This window comes from Physeter macrocephalus, chromosome 21 (assembly GCF_002837175.3).
Source record: "Physeter macrocephalus isolate SW-GA chromosome 21, ASM283717v5, whole genome shotgun sequence".
NCBI classification, from domain to species: domain Eukaryota; kingdom Metazoa; phylum Chordata; class Mammalia; order Artiodactyla; family Physeteridae; genus Physeter; species Physeter macrocephalus.
The window spans coordinates 106,328,135-106,344,677 of NC_041234.1; the positions used below are offsets into that span (position 1 = coordinate 106,328,135).

Consider the following 16,543-nt stretch of genomic DNA (forward strand, 5'->3'; position numbering starts at 1 on the left):
GAGGATCCCACATGCCGCGGAGCGGCTGGGCCCGTGAGCCATGGCCGCTGAGCCTGCGCGTCCGGAGCCTGTGCTCTGCAATGGGAGAGGCCGCAACAGAGGGAGGCCCGCATACCACAAAAAAAAAAAAAAAAAAAAAAAAAAAAGAGTGCCTCTTGCCTGCAATAGGTACACAGAAAAGAGGCAACAGGAATGACCCAGGAAAATCTTAAAATATTAGACAATGCTTGTTGATATCACGTCCTCAAAATGTTTGATAAATCTTGCAGTTGATGTTAATATCCTTATACAAATGGCCAATAAGCACATGAAAATATGCTCAATATCATTAACTATCAAGGAAAGGCAAATCAAAACCACAATGAGATACCATGTCACATGTACTATGATGGACATAACAAAAGAGACAGATCATAACAAGTGTTAACAAGAATGTGGAGAAATTAGAACCCTTATACACTTCTGGTGGGACTATAAAGTGGTGTAGCTTATTTGGAAAACAGTCTGGCAGTTCCTCAAACAGTTAAACATAGAGTTACCATATGATCCAGCAATTACACCTCTACGTATATATGCAAAAGAAATGAAAACATATGTCCACACAAAGATGTATACATGAATATTCATAGCAGCATTATTCATAATAGCCAAACAACCCTAATATCCATTAACTGATACATCTTGTTTATCCATACGACGGTAATATATGTTTATCCATACAATGGTAAAAATGTAATCCATACATTTTGAAACACTAAAAATAGAAACTATGTAAAATCTAAAAGGCATATTTTGGGCTTCCCTGGTGGCGCAGTGGCTAAGAATCCACCTGCCAATGCAAGAGACATGGGTTTGAGCCCTGGTCCGGGAAGATCCCACATGCCGCGGACCAACTAAGCCCGTGTGCCACAGCTACTGAGCCTGAGCTCTAGAGCCCGCGAGCCACAACTACTGAAGCCCGCGCGCCTAGAGCCCATGCTCCGCAACAAGAGAAGCCACCGCAATGAGAAGCCTGCACACTGCAACAAATAGCCCCCTCTCGCCGCAACTAGAGAAAAGCCTGCGCGCAGCAATGAAGACCCGATGCAGCCAAAAATAAAAATAAATAAATAAATAAAAGCCATATTTCTTTCTCCTAAACACTTCAATATGTATATCCATACAAAACAAAATGTGGTCTATCCATACAATGGAAAATTATTCAGCAGTAAAATAGAAATGAAGTACTGATACATGCTACAACATAGATGAAGCTTGAAAACATCAGGCTTAATAAAAGAAACCAGACACAAAAGATCACATATTGAGGGCTTCCCTGGTGGCACAGTGGTTGAGAGTCCGCCTGCCGATGCAGGGGACACGGGTTCATGCCCCGGTCTGGGAGGATCTCACATGCCGTGGAGCGGCTGGGCCGGTGAGCCATGGCCGCTGGGCCTGCACGTCCGGAGCCTGTGCTCCGCAACGGGAGAGGCCACAACAGTGAGAGGCCTGCGTAACGCAAAAACAAAACAAAACAAAAAACCACATTGTATGATTCCATTTATATGATATACCCTGAATAGGCAAATGTATAGAGAAGAAAGTAGATCAGTGGTTGCTTAGGGTTGGTGGGGGAAATTATAGGAAATGAGGAGTTACAGCTAAAGGGTTTGGTGTTTGTTTTGGGGGTGATGTAAAAATTCTATAATGGATTGCCATAATAGTAGTACAACTCTACATATATACTAAAAACTACTGACTTTTGGCATTCTACAAATGGGTGAATTGTATGATTTGTGAGTTATATCACAATAAAGCTGTTTTAAAAATCTAATCACTAGAGCCAGAAGTCCAAGTCATGTTTAACAACTCCTTAATATTATGAGGCCTCAGTTTCAAAAGCTACCACTTTTAAAATGGAATCTGCACTGGAACTGTTCTTTGATTGCTTCCTGTTGCATCTCCTTCAGCACGAAATAAAACTTTTAAAATTCCTTTGTAGCATCAACAGAATCATGGAGGGAGTCCAAACTCTGTCTTACAGCAGATAATTTCAATTCAGCAGCCTGCTGTTATTCTCCACCTGTCTTTCCTCTTTTCCAAACAACTCCCTTTGTAATCACAACTTTGGTTTTTGGAGGCAATCCTTTTCTTTCTTATTCTCATTTAACCACATCCTTTCTCTTCCAAGTTGGTTTCTAATTCTCTGTATTTCTCAAGAATTTATCTACAATTGCCCTCTGCTAAGCCTTCCAGAACATCTTCAGATTCCTTTCGGTGAAGATTTCCTATGCAGTTGCTAAACAAATTCCTCTATCCCAACTCTTGGCCCAGTTAGAAATTACAACATTTTTGTGTTGTAGGTTTTAATTTTAGAAATTCCTTTTCCTTCTTTGTCCTGCTCATATGACCTTATTCAAAAATTGCAAGATCTTCTTCAAGTTGCTTCCACCTATAAAGCTGTTTGCTGCCCAGAATCACATCTTGATTCCTTGGGTGAACCGAGGTTGAAGTGTTTAGGGGAAAGAAAATGCCCTTTAGATTTTACATAGTTTCTCTTTTTTATTTAGTGTTTCAAACATATTAGCCAAGACATAACTATGGATGGGATCTGGGTGTTATGGGTTTAAATTATAAACCTTTAATTTTGTAGAGTTTTATAAAAGAAAACATGACTCAATGTATGCTTTTACCACTAACCATATTAACAATATGTAATGAAATTTGTTTTAAGTGAATTACAACTTGTCTTCCTGGAGTCTCTAGTCCTTTTCAAGAATTTTCTCTTTTCTTTGAAGCATATAAGCCATAGTAGGTTATAAGGAAAATTGAAGAGATCATTATATTTATGTCCATATTCGTTCTAAATGGCTAACTATATAATCTATAGATAATTTCTATTGAAGACAATTACAAGGGATAACTGGCAGATTAATATTAAACTCCACATGGTTTAAAAACCTTACTATTTCAAATAAAAAGGAAAAAGAAAAGAAAAAGAAAATGCCTTTATCCGACCGTCCTCATTGGTTAGTGACTCAGCTGAAAGGTAAGCCTGGGCATTGTCCAGAAGCAACAGTGCTCTGACTTCCCCTTCATTGTCATAAAACATTCGGTTGACAATGCCTGACCTCAGGAACAGAGCTTTGAAGGAATCATTCTGAAAATGATTCTCTGGTGAAGCAAACATCTTTACTAGGTTTACAATCACAGATAATGCAGTGTCCTCTCGCACACTTCTGGGCAGCTTTACTTTGAAAATATGGATTGACCTTATCTTCTGAGAGTAATCTTCATTTGCATGTAAAAAGGCGGACAGGTGATCCTTGTTTATTTTCCTCCCAGGCATGCAGAGCTCTGATCCCCTAGCCTGAGTAGTTTCTCACACTGATTTCCTAAAGAGGTCAATTTCATCCCCACTGTACAACTGAGCTACATACAGTTTCTCCTCTTTGATTCATATGGATAACTTCTGTCCAAATGGCTCAACAGTAGGTAAACACTGAAACTTTGGAGACACTGACAACCCGAGATATTCGGGTTCTTAGAAAGAGGCCTTCTCCAGAGGACTATGCTAAGCATTACAGAAGATATAAGACGAAACAAGGTTCCTTTCCTTCAGGGAAGCATAATGTAGTAGCAGAAACACGGGGTACGACAACAGGAGACCGAAACTGGTCTAAAATCTGCCACCGGTAATCCAAGTGACCCTGCGGACATCGCGTCCTACATCTCAATTTTTTTATATGTCAAGGAGAAATACAAATGGAACCCACACCATAAGGTTAAAACCTACCTAACAAGAATAAAATAATAATAGCTGGGAAGGACGTGCCAGCGAACCAGACAAGGGTTTTAAAAATATAAGGGACTGTTATTCCTGATCTAGCGAGGGGTCTGACCAGGAGGACCAAAGGCCTCTTAACTTAAGGAGTCCCAGGACGAGCCTAGGGATGATTTTCGGGGTTGGTAGCCCTAACCAGGCGAACTTCCCGGTAGAAAGGGCCACCGACTGCCAGAACGCGACGCAGGAATAATCTGGACGCCACTCCGCAAGTCGGGGGGTCCGAGATCATGGCGTCGCGCGTCAGCGGGCCGCATCTTTCCCAGGCGACGAGACGCCTTCGGGGCGCCGCTAGGCCTCCCGCGGGCCCGAGACTCAGTGACCAGAACTCTTTTTATTGCATCTGGGGCTAAACCCGGGATGAGAAGAACCCGCGAGACCGTTCCGGACTCGCTAGGCTGCGACTCCCCAGACGGAGGGCGGGCGAAGCTGGGCGTGGCTGTCACGGAGCCACCGGAAACGCATTCTTCCTTTTCCGGTTGGGGCCAGTCCACAGCCCGCGACCCCAAAATGGCGGGTCGGGCAATGGTCTCCGGGCGCTAGAGGGAGCGGGCTGGGGACTGAGCTGCCAAAGCCCCCGCGCTCCCGGATCCCGGCGTCTTGGCGCGCCGCTCGCGGGGCCTCGCGCTTTCCCGACGTCGCCTCCGGGAGCGCGGGAACCCGGACCCTCCTTCCTCCCCGCGGGGGCGGGAGGCGTGGCGACTTCATAGCCGAGCCTAGAAAGAGGGAAGTGGCGTCCACGGAAGCCGGAGCTGGGTGGAGGTAATATGATTTTCCTTCTGGGTTTGGTCAGGAGGGCCCCCGAGAGATGCCGGTCGCACGCGCCAGCTGCGTGGCGGCGAGCGGGGGTGCGGACGCGCAGCCTTTTCCTTTTCGCGGTGGCGTCGCTGCCGGGCGGCGGGTCGGCCTGAGAGCCGGCGGGACCTGTTCTCAGCGAGGCCGGCATTCAGTCTCCTACAGCCACATCTCACCTCCGGAAGCAACCTCTTTGTACCCTGTGTGCAGATATATATAACCCAGGGCTGCTGCTGAAGCACGCTCGAAGGCTGCCGGTGTGCTGAGTGCACGCGGGCGGCCTCGCGCTCGGTCCAGCCTTCTGGACCCACATGTAGGTGTAGCTGGGGGATGGGGCGTGAGGCCTACCAATGAGCCCAGCGAAACTTGCCTGTTTCCGCCGGCTTATGAGCATATCACTGGAGAAAGGGTCGTTTCAGCTTCCTAGACATTAGTTTTGGCTGACAAAGAAAAACAGGAAGTGTCCCTGTACCTCCTGAGCCTGGACAGGCAGCAAGGAACCAGCCAAATTATTTCTTTGAATACCGGTGGCATCCTTGAAAGAACTTTGTTGTTGTTTCTGCTGGATCACCTCCGAGAAAATCAGACTCTCAAGGCCATCCTCAGCCTTGCTTAAGGATCTCTATGACCCTGAGGAAGTGTAAAGTCAAGAGAAGGCTTACGTTTACAAGGACCCGTCCTGTCTCTGAAGAACCTGAATCGTCACCGTTTCTCCTTTCCTTTTTTACAGTTTGACGTTTCGCTATCTTGTAAACAAAGCCAGCTGTCAGTTTTTCCAGTAAAGTAAGCAAAAATTTTCAGACACAGGTACAAAGCCGCTCAGTGCCCTTTATAAGTCTTCCCCAAAAAACCAATGTTGACGCCATCTGATTGCTTAATGGGGGGATACTTGCTGAGAGGAATAAGGTTACTTTTTCTCTAATTCCTTTACTTCTTTTCAGATCTGGCCACCTCAGTTTCCTTTCCAATATTAATATGATGGAAAAGAGAATATCAAATGTTCCATGAAGCAAAGGCATCAGTCTCCATAATAGGATGAAGGGGCAGAGAAGTTGTTTTCCCCCTGACTAAAGACAAAAAACTGGGATGGTCTATTACAATTTAGAGAAAGTCAAATATACCCCATTTGTAAAGGTGGGACAGGAAGCACACAGATTAAGTATTGGATAATATCAAAGCTCGTTTTAGTGAATGGGTGCCAGTTTTTTCACCCATCAACCTTAAAAAAAAAAAAGAAAAAGTGATCAACTGACATTTGTCTTCCCTGAGCTGTGCTTTGTTTCAAAGTTGGGTAACAAAGGAAAGGGGAAAAACATGTCCTGAAGTAGTCTTGAGTCATCCTGAGTGGCAGTTGATTTTAAAGGCGAGGCAGGACAGGAACTTTTCGGTACTTTCTTCTCTGATAACTATAAATAGCAAGTAAATATGTGTCATGTGGCTTTCTTCTTGACGTGTACTTTTTTTTTCTGCCCTCCCTCAGTGACCTTGGGGAGAAGATCCACTCATTGGTTTTGTACCAAGCCTGACAAGGCCTCAGTTGTCAAAGGTGGCACCAGGAGGATGTCACACATAGGAGTAAAACTATTCCTAGAGCAAATGATGATGAGACATCTGAAGAAGAATGCATGCTTGTACCCACACGCGGAGGCTTTGTGGGAGACTAAGGGGTCTGTGAAAGAGAGCTCCAGTCAGAGTAAGAAATCCAGCCCACAGATGGATAGTCTTGGGCCTGAGAGCGCTCGCCAGCACTTCCGGAGCTTCTATTATCATGAAGCACCTGGGCCGCTTGAGGCTGTCAGCCAACTGCAGGAATTATGCCATCAGTGGCTGAGGCCAGAGATCCACTCAAAAGAGCAGATCTTGGAATTGCTGGTGCTAGAGCAGTTCCTGACCATTCTGCCCAGGGATATCCAGAGCTGGGTGCAGAAGTATCATCCACAGAGCATCAAAGAGGCTGTGGCCCTGGTAGACCGTTTTCAGAAAGAACCTGGTGGAATAAGTAACGAGGTGAGCAGAAAGATTCCTTGTGTGTACACTGAAATAGGGTAAAGGTCCGGGGCCGGGGCTGCTCATTGGAGAATGGGATGGATTAGGTCACTCTTCTGTTGTTGCTTTAGAACAGCTAAGTGCGATCTGAAATCACAGACTGGCAGCGACAGTCAGCCTCCGGGTTTTGGAGTTCCTGGGAGTCTTTCCTGGCCTTCAAGAAAAGAAATGCATTTTGCCCTCTTCAGGGCCAGGGTGAATTGAGGGTGGTGGGCCTGGTCTAGCAGGGCCGAGGAGACAGGACTTAGCAACAGAGAAATAAAAGGCAAGAAAGACTTGGGAAAGGAGAAAAAAACCTGAAAGCGTGGACAGCACTTAGAGATCAAAGGCAAGAGAGGGTAGCAACCGAAGTATAAATCAAACATCTCTGGGGAGACTGCAGAGGAAGAGAAGAGATAGAAAGAAAAAAGGGAAACAGGGATACGGAAAGAAGAAAAGTGCCAACAGAAAAGTGGAGAGAAAGTGCTGAGGGGTGGTGCCCTCTGTGGTAGGAACACACATCTCAGGGCCCGGAGGGAAGAGCCCCGTGGCCTCCCTTAGTGCTCGGCCTTGGCCTTGCTGGTGAGTGGGGAACCAAGGTCTGTCCTTGGGAGCTGGCAGCACACTTCCTTTCCTCGAGAGTCCACCTTGAGGAACACAGGTGTCTTATTACGTCTGAAGCACATGGAGGAAAGTTAGAGTCCCAACTCTTCCCCCAGTTTTTCCCTCCGCTGCATCCCCTTTCTCCATGAAATCGTTCCCCGGACATAGGAGGATTGGAAAATCTGACTGACAGGAAAACCTTTTTTCTTCGCGTCCTTATTTTTTTAGAGAAAACCAAAAGATACAAATCCACTAGGTCAAGGATCCAAGTCTAGAAAGCAAGAGAGTGGAGGCAGCGAGAGGACAGGCAGCCTACCCACCCTGCTTGTGGCCTGAGCTGTGGCCATCTGTGGAGGGGTGGAGGCCGGCAGCGGTCACCGCTTCTCTCATTTTATCCTAATCTTCCCAGGTCACGTGTATAGTTCCTTGTGAGGAAACCATGGTGCAATATCTCTTCATTTAAAAAAATGACTTCCTTTAACGTTACACGTTCCCCAAACCTGGGCTCTAGTCTTGTTTGTTCCTCCACCACCACCCCAAAACCAAAAGTTCTTTGCTAATGAGGATGGGGATTATTTCTAGGTCACAGCCCATGAGCTGGGAAAGGAGGCATTGCTCTTGGGAGGAACAGCAGTGGCCCCAGGCTTTAAGTGGAAGCCAGCAGAGCCCCAACCAATGGGTGTGTTCCAGAAAGAATGTTGGAATACATACCGGGTACTGCAAGAACAGCTGGGCTGGAATACTCAGAAAGAAACCCAGCCTTTATATGGAAGAGGTGAGGAGCTTCATAATAATTCTCTTCTCCTGGGAGCTGTGATAGTAATTGGCTCAGCTAGAGTGTCACGGGAATTTTCCAGGTGCCCACCCCTGCTGGCAGTTAGGATGTCTCTCTGGTGGGAGTATAGGAGGCCGGTGGTGGGTGAAGGTGAGGGTCATTCTGTGGTACAGAAACATCCAAACCACAGAACCCTGGTATTTACAATGTGGAGCTTGCTCCTTAGAAATCTGAGAGGAGAGAGGAAGATAGAGCAGGGACAGGCGGGGCCGTTTCACCTTTACAAATTAGAGGAGAAATTGGGATCAGAAATGGGCTGTCATTGGCAGAATGGGAAGAGAATTGTACACCAGGAAAAGAGTAATAAATCTCCCACATTTCCTACCGTACACTGGAGGACCTGAGGCTTTCATTTTCAAACACCTCTAATTCTTGCCCAGCTCAGCGAACAATTTATTTTATGAGAGGAAAAACATAATGGATTTCCTTTTATTTCATGAAGTCTGTGGAAAGAGTCAACTGGGAACCAATTCTACGGAGTGGTGGATATTTGGTTCTTGTTTGCAAGGAGAAGGCCACTTCTGGCACACCACACACACACACACACACACACACACACACACACACGCACATGAAGGTGAGCTATCTTTACCAAGGGAGTCCTATATTGTAGAAATTGGCTCAGGGTATTCATAAATAGAAAAGAGAGAAATTTTTTCTGGCTCTTTTCCCCCCACAGCTGTGCCTGCTCAACAGATTCTAGCCTTTTCTGAGCAGAAAAGCACCCCAAGCTGGAAGATGGCATCTGAGCTCATCCTGCCTGAGTCCCAGGTGAGCTGTACTTTCCAGCTTTTCCAGGCAGCCTGAACGTGGCCTTGTCTGCTTTTCTCTGCTACCCATGACCCACCGTACCCGGCAGGTGCTCTGAGGTGTATTAGCCCCAGGTGTTCTCTAGGCAACTAGGCTTGGCCCTGTGGGAATTGGGCACCTCCCAAGCTGTGTAGTGATCTCTTTGGTGCCTTCCTTTTCTGCCATCTCACTTCTTTTCCCTTAAATCTTATACTCTTAACGTCTTCAGTGACTGGCCTCCCGTGTCATTCGGAGATGAGTGATAGGACAGCTTCTGTCGTGGCAAGTACTGAACTACAACTTATTCTCTTCTTTAGAGTCTGTTGACATTTGAAGACGTGGCCTTGTTTTTTACCGAGGAAGAATGGCAATTACTGGACCCTGCTCAGAAGATCCTCTACTATAATGTAATGCAGGAAAACTATGAGACTGTCACCTCTCTAGGTAAAGATTCTTCCTTTCCTTTGTGTAGAACTTGTGTAATCTGTCCCATCCTCAGTTCATGAAAAATGAACTCCTGTGAGAGAGTCCCAGTGTTCCAGTGGCGGGTTGGTTCTCAGCTTGATGGTGTGGGGAAAAGGAAAGGCATATCCAGACCACCCGGAGAGCTTTTTATGAATACACATCTCACTTCTTTATTCTAGGTAGAGTTCTTGATCTCTGATACTCCTGCCCCGCCCTGAAAACCCACTCTTCCCTTATCTTTTCCATGTCAGTAGCGGGCATCACGACTTACCCAGTTGCTCAGGCCCCAAACCTCTCAGTTATCCTTTATTCTGGTCTTTTTGTTATACCCCCCAGCCGATCCGTCAGCAAGTGCCCTGAGCTCTGTCTTCAAAATAGGTCCTGCAACGCTGTTAATCAACTATACTCCAGTATAAGATAAAAAAGTTTTTAACAAAAGGTGCTGAGTACAACCACATCTCAACCTCTTCTGCTCTCACCATCTGGTCTAAGCCACCTCATCTCTAAGCAGGTCTGCTGGAATACCAGTGGACTCCCCGCCCCCTCCACGTCGTTTCCATCTGTCCTCCTTATAGGTTTAGTTCTTTGCTTCCTCATTGCATACCCACCTACAACCACAGTAGAGTATAAAGAAGATGTGGAATCTAAGATTCTGCCCATTTAAATGTTGGGAGTAAATAAAAGTATAAAAGAGTCATTCACTTTTCCTGAAAATAGTCTGGAATTAAGATGGCAGTCCATGACCTCAAAGTTTTATTCTCAGAACATGATCGTTGCACCCTAAACTTAAAACGATCTGTTTAGCACAAGGGCAAGAACCATAGACCCGAGGTCCCCAAGAGTTCAAGGACAGTCTTAGAGAGTCTCCTTGAGGTAAATGTATACATAGGAAGAGGAGAAGATTCCTTGATAGGAACCTTTATAGGAGCTTAACATTTTTAAGATTTTGTTCCTGTATTTTTTTAATTAAACTTTTTATTGAGTTAATTGTAGATTCATATTCATATTTAAAATGTAACAAAGAGAACCCATGTACACTTTACCCATTTTCCCTCAATGATCACTTTTGCAAAAGTATATAATATCACAACCAGGATATTAATACTCATACAGTCCACTGACCTTATTCATGTTTCCGTTTTTCCTTGTATGTGTGTGTATTTAGTTCTATAAAGTTTTATCACATGTGGAGGTTTCTGTATTCACCACCACAATCAAGATACTGGACAGTTACATAACCACAAGGAGCCCTCCTGTTGCCGTTTTATAACCACACACACTTCCCTCCCACATCCCACCCCATCACCAACCTATGCCAAACACTGATCTGTTCTACAGTTTTTAAATTTTGCCATTTCACAAATGTTATATGAATAGAGTCATGCAGTATGTAGCTTTGGGGGATTAACTTTTCTCATTCAGAATAAGTCCCTGGAAATTCATCTTAGCTATTGCGTGTATCGGTAGTTCAGATGAACTGCTGAGAAGCATTCCATGATATTGATATACCACAATTTGTTTAACCATTCACCCATCAAAAGGTATTTTTGCTGTCTTCAGTTTTTGGCTATTGCGAATAAAGCTGCCGCGAACATTCACATACAGGATTTTGTGTCGAGATAAGTTTTCGTTTCTCTGGGGTAAATGCGTTTAAGGGTGCAATTGCTGGTTCATATGGAAATTACATGTTTAATGCCAAACTGTTTTTCAAAGTGGCTGTACCATTTTACATTCTCAGCCAGCAATGGATGTGATCCAGTTTCTCCACATTCTTGCCCTTGTTTAGTAGTATCACCATTTTTAAAAAATACTTTTTTTGCCTTTCTGCTAAGTATGTAGTGTTATCTCATTGTGGTTTGGATTTGCATTTCCCCAATAGCTAATGATGTTTTGTAGCTTTTCATGTGCTTATTTGCTATCTCTATGTTATCTTCAGTGAAGTGGCTTTTGCCCATATTTTAATTAAGTTGTTTTTTAACTGTTGAGTTTTGAGAGTTCTTTATAGATTCTAGGTTCTAGTGCTTTCTTGGATATGTGGTTTGCAAGGAGTTTCCCCAAGGCTGTGTATTTTTCTTTTTATCCTCTTCCCATGGGCTTCCACAGAGTAAAAGTTTTGAATTGTGATAACCAATTTTTTAATTTTTCCTTTTACAGATTGTATTTTTGTTATCAAGACTAGCAGTCTGACTAGCTATAGATCCCTAAAATTTTCTATGTTTTTCCTAAAAGTTTTATACTTTTACATTTAAGTCCATGATTCTTACTGAGTTGATTATTATATAAGGTATGAAGTTTAGGTTGAAGTTCATTTTTTTGCCTATGGAGGTCCAATTGCTTCAGCCTTGTTTGTTGAAAAGACTGTCCTTCCTCCACTGAATTGCTTTTGCACTTTTGTCAAAGATCAGTTGGGCATATTTGTGTACATCTATTTTGTTCCATCGAGCTATATGTCTATCCCTCTGCCAGTATAGCACTGTCTTGATTACTGTAACTATACAATTTAGGAAGCCTTAATATCTATCAGGTAGAGTGATTCTTCCCACTTTATTCTTTTGTCAAGATAAAATTTTATTTTAGCTATTCTAGGGCCTGTTCCTTTCCATGTAAATTTTAGAATAAGCTTATCTATGTCTACAATAAACTTTGTTGGAATTTTGCTAGAAATTACATTAAACCTATATATTAATTTGAGGGGGATTGATATCTTTACTATGTTGATCTTTCTAATCAGTGAACACAGTGTGTCTATTTATTCGGGTCTTCTTTGACTTCTTTCATCAGCTTTTTGTAATTTTCAGTGTACAGATCTTCTGCATGTTTGTTATGTGTATGTAGAAGCTAATTTTCATTGGAGCAATTGTAAATGGTATTATTTTAAATTTGGTTTCTGCATGTTCATTGTTTTTGTATAGGCGTGCCACTAATTTTGTTTTGTTCTTTTGTTCTTCAGTGACCCTACTGAACTCACTTATTAGTTCTAAGAAGTTTTTTTGGTAGATTTCTTGGGATTTTTACACATAGACAGTCACATGATCTGCAATGCCTTTTATTTCTTTTTCTTACCTTGTTGCAGTAGTGCCAACTTCTGGTACTTTGTTGAATAAGAGTGGTGAGAGCTGACTTCTTGCCTTATTCCCAATTTTATCATAAAATGTTTAAGTCTTTAAGTCTTTCACTCTTACCTATGATGTTAGTACAGGTTTTTTTGTTGATACACTTATCAAGTCGATATAATTCCTTATTTTCTGAGTGTTTTTTATCGTGAATGGATGTGGGGTTTGTCAAATACTTTTCTGTGTCAGTTAATGGGATTATGATCTTTCAAAGCTTGTTGATATGGTGGGTTATGTTGATTGATTTCAAATGTTGAACCAGCTTTGCATACCTGCAGTAAATCCTACTTGATCATGGTATATAATTCTTACTTATTGTTACATTCAGTTTGCCAGTATTTTGTTGAGGATTGTTGTATTTAAGTTCATGGGAGATGTTAGTATCTAGTTTTCTTTTTCAGTGCTGTCTTTGTATGATTTCGCTATCAGGGTAATTACTGGCCTTATAAAATGATTTGGGTAGTATTTCTTCCTCTTCTCTTTTCTGGAAGAGATTATATAAAAAGTGGTGTTAATTCTATAAATATTTGGTAGAATTCTCCAGTAACACTATATGAACCTGGAGATGTCTTTTTTAGCAGCTTTTAAATTATGAATTCAATTTCTCTAATGGTCAGAGTGCTATTCAGATTATCTATTTCATATTGGTTGAATTCTGGTAGTTTGTGGATTTTGAGAAATTGGCCCATTTTTCCTAACTTTTAAAATTCATGAACATAAGTTGTTTATAGTATTCCCTTATTATCTTTTTAATTGCTGCAGAATGTGTAGAGATATACCCAGTTTCCTTCTTGACACTGATGGTTTGTATCTTCTCTCCTGTTATTTTTGTCAGTGTTGATATAGGTTTATCAATTTTATTTTCTTTAAGAATAAGCTTTTTGTTTGATTGTGATTTCTTCTGTGATCTTTATTATTCCTTTCTTCAACTTGTTTTAATTTTATTTTGCTTTTTTTCTAGTTTCTTGAGTTAGGAACTTAGATTATTTATTTGAGACCTTTCCTCTTTTTTATTGTAAGCATTTAGGGCTATACATTTTCCTCTGAGCATTCCCTTAGCTGCATTCCACATATTTTGATATATTTTAATTTCATTTTCATTTAACTATGTATGTATTTATTTATTTATTTATTTATTTATATTTTTTTGTGGTACGTGGGCCTCTCACTGTTGTGGCCTCTCCCATTGCGGAGCACAGGCTCCGGACGCGCAGGCTCAGCGGCCATGGCTCACGGGCCCAGCCGCTCTGCGGCATGTGGGATCTTCCCGGATCGGGGCACGAACCCGTGTCCCCTGCATCGGCAGGCGGACTCTCAACCACTGCGCCACCAGGGAAGCCCAAACTATGTATTTTTAAATTATCTTTGAGACTTTCTCTTTGAATAATGGATTATTTAGAAGTATACTGTTTCATTTCCATATATTTTTAGATTTTTCTGTTGTCTTTCTGGTTTTGATTTCTAGTCTGATTCCACTTTTGTCAGATTGCCTTTTCTCACTCAAGCTGTGATTTTTTTTTTGGTTCTAGGTGTGATGTGTTACTTTCTTTATTGCATCCTGATCATTTTGTCTATTATGTTAGGAGAGTCTGGGTCCTATTTAAATATTTTATTTTAATGGGCAGTCACTCTTTTAATTTAGCACACAGGTTCTTTCCTACTTTTGTGGAGTATGTGTCTAGTGACAGTTTAATTTTCAGAGCCTTTATAGTGTTATTTTGGTCTCCTTGGTTTATATGGTACTGCTAGGGTTCCCTTGCATCCCCGCTGATGCTGCCTGATGGTGAGGAAGATATTTACCTAGGCCAGAGTGTCTCTCAGTGGGAATCTCTGACCTGTAGGGATGAAGAGGCTTCCTGGGCCCGGCCACTTGTGGCTAGGTCCCTCTTGCTAGTTCTGCATGCCTAATTTGGTGTCTCCTCACTGGGGTTCTAGTGTTGTCAGAAGGTTTCCCATTCAGATTTGGGAAGGAATAAGCCTATCCAGGTAGCCTTCTGTTGCTAGGTTGAGGTTTGGAAAACACTCGATCTGGTTTGCCTTCTTTTTTGGGTGTGGGGATGTTAAGACACCTGCTGTGTTACTCTTGTAGTTCTGGGGTCCCAAACCATTTTGCCTTCTTTTTACCACTTTTTAGAATTCTCTGTTCATTGTGTCTTGCATTCTTGAATGGGTTTGTTGTTGTGCCTAGCAAGGAGGATCAGGGAGAAATGGGTCTATGCCATTTTGTCCAGATTGGACCAGAAATCACTTGTTCTTGTATTTTTTAAAAGCTGTCATCATTGATTTTTCTTTTCATTCCTATAGTTTTCTTGTTCTGGGATCAGATGTCTGATTCTTCTGTTTATTCCAACAGGGTTAAAGCTCAAAAATGACACTGGAAATGACCAACCTATATCTCTTTCTACATTAGAAATACAAGCATCAGGATGCAAAGTATTAAGAAAGGCCAGAATGAAAGTTGCCCAGAAAACAACGGGCAGAGAAAATCATGGTGGTACACACAGGGTACGGAAACGGCATGGAGCTTTTCCAGGGAAGAAAAGAAAGAAACTTACAACTTGCAAACAAGAGCTTCCAAAACGTATGGATCTTCATGGGAAAGGCCATGCAGGAGAGAAACCTTTTAAATGTCAGGAATGTGGGAAAAGCTTCAGGGTTAGCTCTGACCTAATTAAGCACCAGAGAATTCACACTGAAGAGAAACCCTATAAATGTCAACAATGTGATAAGAGGTTCAGGTGGAGTTCAGATCTTAATAAGCACTTACTAGCACACCAAGGAATAAAACCATATAGATGCTCATGGTGTGGGAAAAGCTTCAGTCATAACACAAATCTACACACCCACCTAAGAATTCACACAGGAGAAAAACCCTTTAAATGTTATGAATGTGGAAAAAGATTCATTCAGAACTCCCACCTTATTAAACACCAGAGAACCCATACAGGTGAGCAGCCTTATACTTGTAGCATATGCAGGAGAAATTTTAGCAGGCGGTCAAGCCTTCTTAGACACCAGAAACTCCACAGGAGAAGGGAATCGTGTCCAGTGTCTCCAGTCTGAAGAAAGTCAGCATCTAGAGCTTGACCCTAGAGGTGATAAAAGAATACAAAATGATGAGGCACCCAGTGATAGGAATCTATCATCAACAAAATTTGGGAGGGGCATATGTCATGTTTCACAAAAAGGAATCTAAACTCTCTTTTATTCAGCATTGTATCCTCAGTGCCTAGCACAAGACTGATCCATAATGAGTCCTTTATAAATAAAAGAGTGAAATAGTTCTCATATATCTAAAGTTACCTATCTTATCTATTTCTAACTATCTGTATCTGTCTGGTTACTCAGCTTCCCCATCCTCCGTGATCTAAATTCTTCAGGTATCAGGTACTCAGCAAATATGTGATGGCCATGAGTCCTACTCCCATTCTTTCTCAGGAGAGATGGAAAATAAGAGTATTCAGGTCCTCTGAAGGGAGCTCAGAGAGAATTACTAAGTTTGAGGCAGTTTCTATGGCTACCATTGTGTCTACATGAACAACCAAGCCAGGGTTCAGGGAACTTCATTCTGGAACAGGAAGAGAGGGTTCAGTGTTTGCCCTGGGAGAAGTACCCCCATTCTAGTTGCCTCTCTCCTGAGCACCCACCACTGCAGTGTTTTCTGTCAAGGAATTCCAAGCAGCAAGCAGAGGCCCGAATGCCAACACAAACCTAGGGACCCCAGAAGCACTTGATATCTTTCTTCCTGCTGATCCTCTCAACACTGAGGTATTTAGAATGGAATGATGAAGGAGGTAATCGGGGCCCTCATCCAGGTATCTGTAGAAGGCAGAGGGCGGTGGTGAATGGCCTTTTTTTGACTTTCACTATGTGGACTGGAAGGCTTTCAAGTTGATGCCACCCTGCTCCAGGACCTAACAGGAGGCCCATTTTTATGGCTGTTCAGCCACAGCCCCATACACATGGATGCTTTGCAGGAAGGTCTGGAGATTTTGCAAACTGATTTACTACAGTGGTAAGGAGAGCCACGTGGCCTCATGGCCTCGAAGCCTCGGTGAACATTGGATGTGAGGAGGGAGTGTCCAGTCAGAGCAG

General features: G+C 42.8%; 1 protein-coding gene across 4 annotated transcripts in view; it reads left to right on the top strand.

Annotated features, from left to right (window-relative positions):
- The window catches only part of ZNF75D (zinc finger protein 75D), a 27,360-nt gene extending 11,617 nt beyond the window's left edge, over window positions 1-15,743 (top strand). The window contains exons 1-6 of one of the 4 annotated variants that reach the window (XM_007124144.4): window positions 4,313-4,585; window positions 6,099-6,625; window positions 7,829-8,021; window positions 8,761-8,852; window positions 9,188-9,314; window positions 14,802-15,743. In XM_007124144.4, coding sequence (XP_007124206.1) covers window positions 6,179-6,625; window positions 7,829-8,021; window positions 8,761-8,852; window positions 9,188-9,314; window positions 14,802-15,511 — 1,569 coding nt within the window. In that variant the 5' untranslated portion in view covers window positions 4,313-4,585; window positions 6,099-6,178 and the 3' untranslated portion in view covers window positions 15,512-15,743. Of the gene's footprint in view, window positions 1-4,312; window positions 4,586-6,098; window positions 6,626-7,828; window positions 8,022-8,760; window positions 8,853-9,187; window positions 9,315-14,801 lie in introns of those variants that run through there. The other 3 variants (XM_007124141.4, XM_055081929.1, XM_007124143.4) reach the window with 3 other exon arrangements.
- The last annotated feature ends 800 nt before the right edge of the window (window positions 15,744-16,543 follow it).